A 14,202-nucleotide genomic window follows, 5' to 3' on the forward strand; every position below is an offset into this window, starting at 1 on the left:
AGATGCTTGGGCAATACAGTCTTGGTTAATTCATGTGTTTTATATTCAGAAAACTTGAACACTTTACTAAACTTTCAATTTATGGCTACTGAAGAAGTCTCATTTATTGCTCTTATAGCTTTAAAACCTCTTGCTTCAAGATCGAAATTAATTCTCATTACCTTCTTCAAACTTGAAGTAAGAGGATTGTGGCTTTCATGACCCCTGCTGGGATGGGGCACCACGAGTGCTGAGAGAGTTGGCAGGCTTATTGCTAAGCCACTCTCCATCATCTTTGAAAGGTCTTGGAGAACAGGAGAGGTGCCTGAGGATTGGAAGAAAGCCAGTGTCACTCCAGCCTTCAAAAAGGGCAAGAAAGATGACCCAGAAAAATACAGGCCAGTCAGCTTCACCTCCATCCCTGGCAAGGTGAAGGAACAAGTTATTCTGGACATCACCTCCAAGCATGTGGAGGAAAACAAGGTTATCAGGAGTAGTCAGCATGGATTCACCAAAGGGAAATCATGTTTGACCAGCCTGACAGCCTTCAATGATGATATGACTGGCTGGGTAGATGAGGGAAGAGCAGTGAATGTTGTCTGCCTTGACTTCAGCACAGCTTTTGGCACCATCTCTTACAACCTCCTCAGAGGCAAGCTCAGGAAGTGTGGGCTGGATGAATGCGCAGTGAGATAGATCATGAGCTGTCTGGATGGTAGAGCTCAGAGGGTTGTGATCAATGGTGCAGAGTCTGGTTGGAGACCTGTAGTTAGTGGAGTTCCCCAGGGATCAGTACTGGTTCCAGTCCTGTTCAACCTGTTCATCAATGACCTGGATGAAGAGACTGAGTGCACCATCAGCAGGTTTGCTGATGGTACCAAACTGGGAGGAAGGGCTGACCCACCAGAAGGCTTTGCTGCCTTTCAGTGAGATCTGGACAGGCTGTAGGATTGGGCAGAGAAGGACCTCATGAAGTTCAACATGGGCAAGTGTAGGGTCCTGAATCTGGGGAGGAATCACCCCAGGGAGCAGTACAGGTTAGGGATGGACCTGTTGGAAAGCAGCTCTGCAGAGAAGGACCTCAGAGTTCTGGTCAACAACAGGTTGACCATCAGTCAACAATGTGTCCTTGCAGCCAAGAAGGCCAACGGTATCTTGGGGTGCGTTAGGAAAAGTGTGACCAGCAGGTTGAGGGAGGTTCTCCTCCCCTTCTGCTCTGTCCTGGTGAGGCCATATCTGGAGTACTGTGTCCAGTTCTGGGCTCTCCAGTTCAAGAAGGACAAGGAGTTACTGGAGGGAGTCCAGTGGTGGGCTACGAAGATGATTAGTGGCCTAGAGCACCTTTCTTATGAGAAGAGACTGAGAGAGCTGAGTCTGTTCAGCCTGGAGAAGAGAAGGCTCAAAGGGCATCTTGTCAATGCTTATGAATATCTTAAGGGTGGATGTGAATAGGATGGGACCAGACTCTTTTCAGTGGTGCCCAACGATAGCATGAGGGGCAATGGGCACAAGCTGAAGCACAGGAGGTTCCATCTAAATATGAGGGGAAAGTTCTTTACTTTGAGGGTGCCAGAGCACTGGAACAGGCTGCCCAGAGAGGCTGTGGAGTCTCCTTCTCTGGAGACATTCAAAACCCACCTGGACACATTCCTGTGTGATCTGCTCTGGGCGAACCTGCCTGAGCAAGTGAGTTGGACTGGATGATCTCCAGAGATCCCTTCCAACCACAACCATTCTGTGATTCCGTGATTCCCCTTCTCTTCAAGCTGAAGGGCTGGATTGGTTTCCTGCTCCAAATATCAGGCTAGAACTGTATGTGTCTGTCCAGCTTTCTTTTGGACGCCTTAAGTCTGTCCCAGTCTTTTAAGTCGTGTTCTCAGTATTTCCCATGGTGTGACTGTAGGGCTCTTGTGAACAGCTGAAGAAAAATGTAACACCGAGGTTTTTCTTAAATGTGAGAGAATATAAATGCTGTGTTTTGTGCTGTGGTGTTAAGAATAATCCTGTCAGTGCGGTGAACTGATTAAATAGCTATTCTTCCTAATCCCACAGAGGAATTAAAAAAGCCACAGATAAAGGAATCCTGAAGTCATCAGTCATTGAGACACTGTACAATTGTAAAGTCATTTAAAAAAAATGTTTGTTTCCTTTACAAGCATGATAAGCAGTTATGATCATCTTCAATGCCTGTTCCTGAATTTCCCCTCCATTTGAGGAAACCTGTGTTAAAAGTCTGTTAAAGTATTTTGTAAATGGAAAGCCTTGGCTCCTGGGACCATGGTCAACCCAGCGAGCTGCAGCCTTCTCCAAAGTGAGCAGCTCTTCAGGCTGGAACATCACGGAGTGCAGGGGCTGGAGTGAGGCCAGGGCGCTTGGAAACAGCCATGTGGGCAGTAACCCGTGTGTGCTGGGATCTGTCAGCTCACTGGTACTATGAGAAAAACACTGGCCACAGAAGGAGCAACTCCAAGGGTAGTGGATTTGAAGAGGGGGCAGAAGGAAGGAAGAATTGGGTGACAGCATTTTGGGCAGAGTTATATCTAATCTGTATGAGAGTGCTTTGGTATCTAGAACTTTAATCTCCACTAGTTTTTAATGATGCAAATGTCTCTACTAAGCAGCACATAGCAGAGTTAGTATTAAAGCCAAACCTCAATAACTAGAATGTCTGAAAGTTGCATTTGCACTTCCCAACATGCTGCTAACTTCAGTTTGTTTCTCTGAGAGGTTACAAGTGGAGTCTTTCTAATTCATCTCTGCCTTTTGTGATGTCTGGAAGGATATCATCTTTGACTTTCTTACCATTGTTTTTATAATTAAGAGGCATCCTTTTTTCAGTTTCCAAATGGTAGCTACTGCATCCCCTCAGAATCCCGCTGTGCTGTGTGAAATGCAAATCGGAAGCCAAAGGGCTCTTTCTGCTCCACCAGATCCATTTTTCAAGTTTGGGATCAGAAGCAAGAGATGAATACAGGCAGATGGGATTATGTAGAAACAATCAAACACTGCTTTTCTTGTCCTTGCTGAAAAGATGTTAATCATTTCCCAAAATACTATTAATTTTGTGTAATCTCAATATCACAACCAATAAGCATCCATAAAATGCCTGCATTCTCTTTTTTGTGGTGGTTCTGCCACTTAAAATGAACTGGGCTTGTTTGGTTTTGGCTTTTGGTTTTGTTTTTTTAAGGTAATGTTCAACTGTGAACGCTATGAATACACAGCTGGTTCTGGTGTGAGTTCAGTACTTCAGGACAGAAGTTCTGGTTCAGTTTCATTTGATGAAGGAAAAATAAAAATGGCTTGGGCCTGTTTTGGGTTGATTGGTCAGTTCATTTGTTTATCTTCAGTTCCCTGGAGGATTAGGAACTTATGTTTTAAAAATAACATATTTAAGAGTTCAGCTTGCCATTTAACCACATATCTGCAGGATATCGCTTTGGCCAGAACATCTGCAGGGGGCCACTTTGCCCTGATACTGCAAAAAGAATTGGCAGTACTCTTGCTTTTCCTCCTTTTCCTGTTGTGACTTTCTGATTTCCTCCCAAACATTTGTCCAGCATTTTATGCCATGATGTAGATTCTTAGAAGACCTATTGCATCTTTGGGGACTATCCAATGGTAGAGATAAAACAGCAGAACATTGTCTTGCCTTCTTGGACAAAGCAGGCTGAGAGTTGCCAGCAGGGAGAATGAGTGAGTCCATAACTTGTGTAGGAATAGCATAAATGGCATCTAGATACTCTGGAGGTGAGAAGGGACTGCTAATCATAACCTAGTTTGACCTTTGTGTAACTGAGGTGATAAAACGCATTCCATGTGTGTTGCATGAAGTTCATAAACTCAGCCATGATAGCATATCTTTTTGGAGAGGGAAGCTTTGCACTGCCGAGGTTGTTTAAAATAACCCCTGTGTTCAGTAACATGCAAACACATGAAGTTTTATACAGAAGGCTTACTGGAAAGGGCTTTTTTTCCCACAAAGGCACACGGTGGACTCTCTGTTTTGACTCGAAATGCAGAATTGAGGGGTTTTCACAAAGTTGGCCAATTCTGTCCATGGCAACATCTGCTTTTCCCTGCCAGCACTGAGGCCTGTTCCATTTGCCTCTTCTGGATTCCAGTGAAGTCCAGTAGCAAATGGTAACGTGCTTCTACAGCAAGGAGACATTTTCAAATGTTCAGTGTTGGTATAAAAATGAACCATTTTTACTTGTTTGGGGGATGAGAGAGAACATTAATTTCTCTCCCCATCGTGGCTCTCATGGACATTATAAACATGATCTTGTGAATAAAATACATTGCTTATGATGGCTGAAAAGTTAAACCAGGTAATTTTTACTTCTTCAGTTTGGTTAAATACCAAGACAAATCACTCAGTTTGTTCCAGCCTGGGTTATTAAGGCTCTTGAAATAATAGTTCGAAATGCTGGAAGATCAGCAGAGCTGAGGTCTTGCCTTGGTTATTGCTATAACACTAAGAATTCATATCACGTTAGTTCCAGTGGGAGTATTTATATTTAACCTGACATATGCACAACAGACTTTAAAGATTCTTTTTTAACTTCTGCAGCTCTGACTTGTAGAGGTATTTTAAGGCTATAAAGAGTACTACTTCTTAAACTTTTATTTATGGAGCCTCTTAATCTATTTGTAACAGAGAGCAAGGTCACACAGTCCCTACAAGCTTTATTCTCACTTCCTGCAAATCTCATTACTGTTCTGGAGCACAAGCAGACAGTTCTTAGTCCTGGACGTCCTGGTAGGATTCAGAGAGATGCTAATTCTTGTCATAGGGAGACAGTTTAAGGAATCTCTCTTTGCCAGACAGGTTTCAAGCTCCATGAGCACAGCGTTAGTAACAAGAAGCCCTTTAAACAAGGAAAAAAGTCCTTTCATGGCATCACCTGTGTTGTACAGGAGCAACAAAGCATCTAGCAGTGGTAAAGTAGATTTTTCCTCTTTGCTGCTCAGCTCCAAGGGGAAGAGAAGCTGCTGATCACACCAGAGCCAGGGGGCTGCGCTGCTGTCGGGGGTCAGGATTTTGGTGAGAAAGGGGCACTTGGTGGGGCAAATTCCACACAGGGTGCAGCCTGCATTGCCCTTTGCTGCACTCTGGACTCCTAAACTTAGCAAGGCATCCAAAATCCATAGGGCAGGCACCAGGACCGACAGACCAGGCAAAGAAGGTGCATGTGGGTAAGCAACAGCCACAGGAAAGCTGAGGGGAAAGGAAGGAAAGCTTAGGACCAGCTTACCAAAGAGCTTGGAAAAGTGGAGTTTCATATTGGGAAACTTAATTTTCATCTAGACATTTTTATGGAATTTAATAATAATTTAATAATAGAATATAATAATTTATAACACAATATTTTGTGTGTTGCCTTCCAGAAGAGGATGCGGTGAAAAGTAATGTAGTGTGTGATCACCTAATTATTAACATTACCACTTCTGTTTGGTAAATTGAGGACTCAAAGGGTCCATTCTGGGTCATCAATTGCTCAGTCTTTTGCTGGGTTATTGAGAAGGAAAAATAATCAGTATGCTCATTAAATGTGGATCATGCAAATCTAGAAATTCGTAAGATAAGAAACGGAAGGAACATAAACCTAATGTATTTTGATGGTAGGTGAGTAAAAGTAATTTGCTGCACAGTATCTTGTGAAAAATAGTTTTGTGATGTGAGGGAGGGTTAGGCTTGTGTAGACTTGTTCATAAACAAGGATATCTTGGCTTTAGGGAGAGATTCTGGGCAGAGCAGCCCATTATACAAGATTAGGAAAATAGGGCATGCAGTGAAACATTTGCAGCATCTGAGAGCTGCAGGATTTTTGCTGAGGGGACATTTCCAGAAGCTTTAGGGCCTGGGTATCCCTAGCAAATAAGAACAAAAGACCCCTATAGGTTAACCCAGGGGTGCTAAACTCATTTTCACCGGGGGCCGCATCAGCCTCGCGGTTGCCTTCAAAGGGCCGAATTCGGCCCTTTGAAGGCAACCGCGAGGCTGATGCGGCCCCCGGTGAAAATGAGTTTAATACCCCTGGGTTAAATGTTACCGAACACTTGAGCACTGAACCAAGTTACCAAATCATTGTCACTAGTGAGGCCAGACACAGGCCATAAAAGGTGACTTGAGCTGATGCTAGATCCTCTTCTGACTCAGCGGTGTAGTTCTGGCCGTCAGTGTAGAGCCCTCATAGAACAGTTTGGGTTGGAAAGGACCTTCAAAGCTCATCTAGTCCATCTGCAACTGGATCAGGTTGCTCAGAGCCCCGTCCAGCCTGGCCTGGAATGTCTCCAGGGATGGGGCATCTACCACCTCTCTGGGCAACCTGGGACAGTGTTTCACCACCCTCATGATTACAAAAAATGTTTATACCTTCCTTTAGTTGAGTCAGTGTGGGTGCCCTGGGCAGAGCGCAGGGGTGGGCACTGCTGGCTCTGCTCTGGGGACACTGTGCTCCCCCAGCCTGGCTCCCCTCAGGGGGCAACGCTGCCCTCAGGTCAGTTCTATGCTGTTTCCTGGGCTACCGCAGTCCTGTTACCATCCTTGTAAGTGATCTGTGGGCAACTTTTGCACAAATACAGGGTCCTGCACGAGTGTTTCTGGAGGACTAGAAATGTTGCTTTCCTAATTTGAGGAGCTAATTCTATGTACGTGTATTTATGTATAAAAGTATATATATACACACTATATATATATATATATATATACACTATATATACTATACTATATACTATACTATATACTATATATATATACTATATATATATATATACTCTATATATATATAGTAAAATTATATATATTAAATTATAATACACACATTAATTATGTGTAATAGTTATAATTAATACCCATGGTAGCTGAAATTAATGTACAGTAATTATATATTAAAATGTCTTGGGTGCAGATTCTTTTAATGTAACTACTTTCTGTTGTGAGCTGGTGGCTCATACCCCGGAAAAAAAACCCCTGCTACTCAGTTATTGGCATAAAATCGTTATCGTTCCTCCTGCTTGTTTTGCAGCGGTGCAGGGCTGAGGCTGCAGTGCTGTGTCCCAGGGCACCCGGGAGCTGCTCCTGCTCCACATGGAAGGGCAGGAGGCTGCCCCAGATAGATGAATAGTCCCTTCTTGCTTTCTGTCCCGCAGCACGATCTAGCAAACCTGAACGAAATGTTAATTTACGCCAAGGCTTCCCAGCCGCTTGCTGCTTCAGTAATTCAAGGGGTGACGTACCCAAGTTGCCTGGCTGTTAACTTTTTACTTGCCAGCTCTCAAAAAGCTGGGTGGGTGTCCAGTTGCGTTCTTGCTGAGATCCTGACATTTACTTTGCTGTGCAAATTAAAAATAGCAGCTGCTGTTGATTTCAGCATATCGGGTGATTGCAGCAGAGCAGAGAGCGTGTAGGCTGCTGCTTTTCCTCCTGAGGACACTTGCCAATGGTAACTTGAGTAAGTTTTGAGTACCCACATGTCTCAGGAGCACAAAGTAATAAAAAATTGGTTGGTGGATGTATGAGAGGAGGAGGAGGAAGGGTAGGAAAGGGAAGAAGGCTTGCTCTGTTCTTTGAAATGTCATTTTTTTTACTTACATTAAAGTAACCTTTTCAAAAAGGTTTACTCAGCCAGTTAACATTTTTTTACCTGCATTCCAGTTCACACATAAGCACAACACTAACACAAAATATGCAGGAAGAGAAGATTTTGTGTTGGCTTTGGTGTGCCTCCCTCTGCTTTTAGTGTGCTTTTTCATGGGATTACTTGTGCTTTAGCTCTCAGAGCCTTCCCTACAGGCAACCGGAAGGCAAATGGTTAAAGGAATGTATAGAATGGCAGTGACTCTTATGTCTGTAGAGGAGTTTTTCCTATCATTCGTCAATAAGAACAAGGAAAAGAAGGGTCACAAACAAAAAGCTACATTCCTAAGGATTGAATACGATGCTCCTTAGTCCCCTAAAAGCTCCTGTAGATGTTCTGCTGTTTGGACAGGACAAATGTAGCACACATGGCTCCTGGGTTGGAAAGTCTGTTCAAGAAAACTATTGACACAGGAAAGAGTGGAATGTTAAACTGCTCTTGTGATTTCATTAGAGAAATTAAAGTGGTTATAAATGTACTGCATAATTTAGACATCATCTTAAACTTATTTGTGGCACGGGGAGGTTTTATTAAAATTATTTCAGCCAAAGGGACTTGCTCTGATTCTTTCATCTTCCCTTGAACCATTGGCCAGTGCTGTGTGTATCTGGGAACCCTAGCAGAAACCAGCTTAGAGGAACCTGAATTACAGTGTTCCAGAATCAGTGAAGGAAAGAAACACAGAGAAAGGTGCTTGTGGCACCAGTTATTTCAGTAAATAATGTTAATAAGGTAGGTGTTGTCAGCAAAGCACAAGTGAACCATCAAGAACTGCTTCTCAGGGCTGGAGCCAGCAAGTCCAGCTTAAATGTTTCTGTCAACATCTAAACCCAAAATATGAAGTTGTTAAACATCTGTGCGATTCTTGTCCTTTGCTGGGCCATCTGAACTCTTATGAACTATAATAATATTTTTCTTCCCTTAAGTACACCCACAGCTACTTATTTATAGAAGTGAGATGCTTGTTATTGAGCCTGCACCTTGGTAATGAACATGCTTACCCTGTTGAACAGGGTGGAATAACAGACATAGTGTGCTCCGTTTTTCTTAATTTTGGATTTAATGGTTTAGTGTAGGGACCAGCAGTGCAGGAGATGTAGGTCTAATTTCAGCCCATCTTGGAGATAAATTAAGTAAGAAGATATGTTGCCTCAGGGATCTGTCATTCACTTGCTTTCGGCATTATTCTATGAAAAGTGGGGTTTCCTTGGCTCAGAGGAAAAACAATAAAAAAAGAGAGAAACGGCTATGTCACACATCAGGAGAAGTGCTATCTGGCCTCCAGTGCCCCTGCACAGCTGTCACGCTCAGAAATTTGCATTTCCAGTTTGTGACTGGACCCAGTTTAAAGGCTACAGGTTGTTTTGGTGTTTGTTACTTGTCTGGCTGTTGTGTGGACTGGGAGGTGTGCAGCCCCCACACATGGGCATGAGATGATGGTTGCATGGAACTGTTTAAATATTAGTAAGGCTTTTGTCATTTAAGCTAGCACTTGAAAACTACCTCAATTATCCTTCCTTGGGAAGGAAGGAGGAATTGCCAAAAAACATCAGAGAGAAAGAAGATACTTTTGTAGGCATGAATGAAGTGTTTGTGCAGAGGGAGCAGCTTGGCTGGAAGAGAAATGCCATATGACCATAGTGCAGACATCTTCCTTGTGCGGTTTCGTTTACTTCAGCTTGAGATTCATGGGCTCAACGTGCCTTTATATACTCAGCTGCACGAGGCCTTCTCTTCAATTTTGTGGAAAGATCATGTCCACAGAATCCTGAACTTTGGTTTCTTCTCTCCAAGATTATTACAGCCCTGCGATGCTGGGCCTGAAAACTGATCAGGAAGTCCTTGGAGAACTTGTGAAAATGAAAATCCCAGCTGTGGCAGAGCTGATGGAAAGACATGGAGTCATGTGGACCCTGGTGGTGTCACGCTGGTTTATATGCTTGTTCATTGACATTCTTCCAGTGGAGGTAATTGGTAACACAAAACTCTCTTAATATACACTCATAATCATTACTTCATAGTAACAATTACCTACTGCAAACCAAGAAGCTGTAATGTGAATTCTCTCCTTTCCTGCAGACTGTGCTGCGAATATGGGATTGTTTATTCTATGAAGGGTCAAAGATCATCTTCCGTGTGGCCTTAACACTAATTCATCAACACCAAGCTTTTATTTTGGAAGCCACAAATTTCCCTGACATTTGTGAGAAATTTAAGCAGATCACCAAAGGAGCGTTTGTAACAGAGTGTCACAGCTTCATGCAGGTAAATTCTCAGCAGCTTTCAGTTGTTACAAATTAAAAACGAAGAGTGACTTAGAAATGCTTTGCTCCGTCAAAACGATGGATACAGTTGGGAGAAATGTATCTGTGGGAAATGCCAGAAGGATTAAGCAAGTTCCTACATAAACCTTTTCTAAGATTTTTTTTTTAAATTGTTATCCAAATCCATATATAATAATCCATTCACATTATCTTTTGTACAGGGAAAAAAAATCCTTTTTGCCCTTTTTACCAGTTAAGGCAGGAAGTCTGAGGAGAAAATAACTTTGGTGCATTCTTTCAGTAAATTATGGATTGAGTTCCTGTGCTCTTTTCAGATGAATTGTAATAGAGCATTGTAGAACAGATACTAAGTGAATTTTACACTTGCATTGATACATTTTCATAGGGCCACAATATAAAGCATTCTCTTTAGAACAAAAGGGCTGTGCCAAGTTATTTCCAGACTAAAAAACAAACATGGAGTGCTCAAATCTTATGACAATCTGCAAACTAAGAATTATTCTTATTAATAGAGTAGATGCCAAATCTGTATAGAACATTAGCTCCAGAGCTTAACTAAGATGGCAGAAACGTAAAAGTCATTAACTGCAAAAACATAACAGGAGCACATCTGCCATAAATCACTTGGCCAACTCCACTATCATTGTTTACTAAGTGTGCACAAAATTACATCCCGATAGGTGAGTTTTAGCCTCAAGAGTTTCACGCTCATGTCAGAACTCTGTGCGCAGGTCTGGCGTAGTAGGATGTCATTCATGTTACATTTCATTTTTGCTCAGATACAAGAAAAATAAGCTTAATTTACTAGTGTTTGTGTGTCCTTTAATTAAATGAGCAAAAGGAAAACAGATTGCAGGTACAGCTTTAATTTAAAAGGGAGATGTTTGAGAGTGTTTAGAATCAGTGTGTTGTTAAATGTTAAATGCCATGAGAATGCCAGTTCAGAGGCCGATACAAACACTTGCCCTTGAAGGATTTCTTCCCATCTTCCACCCTTAATTACATTTTACAGCAGCTGTTTTTAGAAAAAAAATCAACTTTTTCTTGCAGTGACCCTGCATAAAACAGTTTATTTTAACTGTTTTGATTACTGTAGTGAGGGGGCTTTGAAGGCAATTAAATAAACAATTTAGGTTAGGTTCTTATGTAAATTTGAAAAACCTGCTTTTGGGTTTGGCTTTTTTTTTAGCAGAACAGATAATAGTACCAGCAGAAGTGGTGGCAGTTGAGTATTTTATGCCTTATCTTAGTTTTTAGTTGAATGCAATGCAGGCTTCTTTATCAGAATTTTGTTCAGAACTGGCTCATTTATGATCTTTTTTCCAAAGTTGTCAGTTACAACTACAGAGAACTGAGGGGCCCACACATCTTAACTGTAGGTGAAAGTGCATAAACTTGCAGCTTGCTTCATAACTTTGTTCAGTTGTAGATGAAGTAGTGGAAACAAAGGTCTTGCACTTGATCAACAACAACAACAAAACAAGCAAAAAACCCAAACAAACACCACAAAACCCCACAAACAACAACAAAAAAAACCCCACGCAACACAAACTTACAAAAGTGTGACGGCATTTGAAATGCCTCAGATTCCTACATCCATACACGTTTACAACCCTGGAAAGCCTGGTAGAGAAGAAGAGCAAAGGCAGTATAGCAAGAGATTAAGACTGATTTTTTGCAGTAGGTACATACTGTTGTGTGCATGTATCTGTTCCAGAGCCTGAATGACTGGCACTAGCATCCCACGAGAAACACACTGGTACTTTGTAGTGTTGCTCGGGAGGGCTTAATATGTTCTAGATCTGCCTGCCATCCACCAACACAAGTGCCTTCTAAAATAATTGTAACTGGACACTTTATTCAAACCAGATTTTGTCTTGTCACCTTTGCACAACTTCCAGTGCTTGTGATGAGCTGCAGGTTACTACATCTGTACAGCAGCACAGATGAAGATGCTACCCTGTTACCAGTAAAGCATTTCACAGTATGGATCTCACAGCAAGGATTTCAGACTTCATAGAATTACATGAGACCTCCAGCCAACATTTTAACTAAGAGTTTTCCTCCTTTTGCCCCTAGAAAATATTCACAGACCCTGGAAGTTTGTCTATGGCAACAATCAACAAACTCCGAGAGACTTGCAGAGAGAAGTTGCTTTCTCAGGGATAACTCACCGGATTTAACCAGGTGGTCAGAAACTACAGCAATTGACACATTCCTCTATTTGCACTGACTAAAGCACACTTTAAGCTTTCCATGAGTTAACTGACACTTGACCAATTTTTCCTGCCTTTCAAGTAAGTGTTGTTAACATTTTGTACTGTATGTCAGACTTGAAAACTGGAACTGGTGATTCTATTTGTCTGTGATTTTTTTTTTTAAAGGATTAAAGTGTTTTCAGAGTAGAATGTGATCAGTGTCAGGATACTCCTTTAAAAAAAAAAAAAATAAACCAGTCACCATATTTGTCTTTTCAGGGCATTTTGTAATGTTAAAACAGGTGTATAAAATTACATATCCTTCCTACTGTATTAACTGTGACACTGCTATCATTTTTACATAATAAATTAATTTAATTTGTCAGAACCAGTTTCTTGGCGTGAAGAGAGTAAAATATCTGATTTCTTTCCTGACTGCCATTAGTGGGCTAGAATACAAGCATCTTCCTTTTTCCTTGTTGCTATCGCATAAGGAACTCAAACATAGCAACATGCAGGGCAAGACAGCAATGAGGAAGGTGATCATGATCTTCACTAGCAGTTACTCTGTGCAGTGTGTAACAGCTCTTTGGGTAAAGGCACCAGGGAACATGTTTACATCCACACTCCAGAAAGCAGCAGCAGAAATTCCTCAATAACCACTCAATATTTTATATGCTCATACCGGGTTTTCTAGCTCTAGCACAGCAGGCAACAAAATTTGACTCAAATCTGGAAACAGCATTTTTCACGTTGTTGTAAGGGATGCTGAATGTAGATGCTGTACTTCTACTTTGTGCTGGTGCACTGGGGTTGCACCACAGGTGCTATTTCCTCATACACCTACATCTCTCAAAATTTGGGGAGAAACACTTGAAAAGCCAGCCACAGACTTCTTCCATGATAGGGTGAGGCATCAGACAGTTCCAAAGCTGTACCTTAAGCCTAACTCTCCTGCCCTTGGGCAGAAACAAGCAGGGCAGCAGCCCTGTCCCTGCCACTTGGCTACTTCCAGCCCTGGGACTTCCTTCCTTGTCCTCCCAGAGCCCTCTCGTGGCCAAATCCATCCCCTCTCCTTCCTGCTGAGGAAGATGCCTGAAAACACACCAACAATTTGGGCTTTTTATTCTCCCTGTTGAACAACTAGTGTTGAAAGCTTCACCTTTTAACACCACACTGCTTTTCAGACTCTACTCCAGACTCTACTCCTCATTCCTTGTCATGGAAGGCTTATTTTTTTTCTTCCCCCTGCAGATGGTGTTTCATTATTCCTCAGAAGGGAAGGGGAAAAAAAAGGCACTTTTCAGAGGAAGTAGATGAGTGCTTTTCTAGATAAGTAAGGACAGCTGCTCATCAGTAAGATTCCAAGCTATTCTGTCCTTTATGTAACCAGACAGACCCCTTTTTCCTTGAGTACAGAGTTATAAAGACATTAGCAGTACCATACTTCTAGTACATCAGCAGGTATTAGGAAATATCCACCACTGGCAAAATCCATGGTTACCAGGTATCTTCAAGGTCCAAAGTATACCAGCCTTACTGCCACATGTTGAGGTGTCCTTGTCAGAGGGACAGTGCTCTGTGCCATGTTTCCATGTGCCTTGGTTCCTGCCCTGTGCAGCCAGTACTGGTAACACCAAAACGCTACTGCAGGAGGGAGTCAGGGAAGCGTTAAAACACACAGGTTCATTTCCAGTACGTGACAACATACACAGACCTCAGCAGACATGTGTTTCCTACTCTGTGATAAGAATCCAACTTCGAAATAAAACATAAAATGTCATTTACACAGACCTTATACTGCATATCTCAGCAGCACTTTCAGAAAGCGACACTTAGCAGGCCAGACCAATATACTGGCATTTCTCAGCAAGTGGCAATTTAATGGAAGAGTTAACTTCTCCAGATCTCAGGTTAATGATACGCAGAAGCTTTTCCAGTTTCCAAGCACAAAGTCCAAAACAGGACATGGTTGTGAAGACACACAGATAAGCCTCACCTTTGCATCACACTTGTTTAACATAACTCCACACTAAGGATTGTTTAAAGCTTCCCAAGTAAAGGCAAACCAAGACTTTAGCACTTACTGAGTGGTCA

The 14,202-nt window shown here is 42.1% G+C and overlaps 1 protein-coding gene across 2 annotated transcripts in view; it reads left to right on the plus strand.

Annotated features, from left to right (window-relative positions):
• Positions 1–14,138, plus strand: part of GRTP1 (growth hormone regulated TBC protein 1) — a 37,681-nt gene extending 23,543 nt beyond the window's left edge. For both annotated transcript variants that reach the window (XM_080346817.1, XM_080346818.1), the window contains 3 exons: positions 9,417–9,589; positions 9,702–9,887; positions 11,987–14,138. In XM_080346817.1, coding sequence (XP_080202943.1) covers positions 9,417–9,589; positions 9,702–9,887; positions 11,987–12,076 — 449 coding nt within the window. In that variant the 3' untranslated portion in view covers positions 12,077–14,138. The remainder of the gene's footprint in view (positions 1–9,416; positions 9,590–9,701; positions 9,888–11,986) is intronic.
• The last annotated feature ends 64 nt before the right edge of the window (positions 14,139–14,202 follow it).

Source organism: Nesoenas mayeri, assembly GCF_963082525.1.
Source record: "Nesoenas mayeri genome assembly, chromosome: 1".
Classification (NCBI taxonomy): Eukaryota; Metazoa; Chordata; class Aves; order Columbiformes; family Columbidae; genus Nesoenas; species Nesoenas mayeri.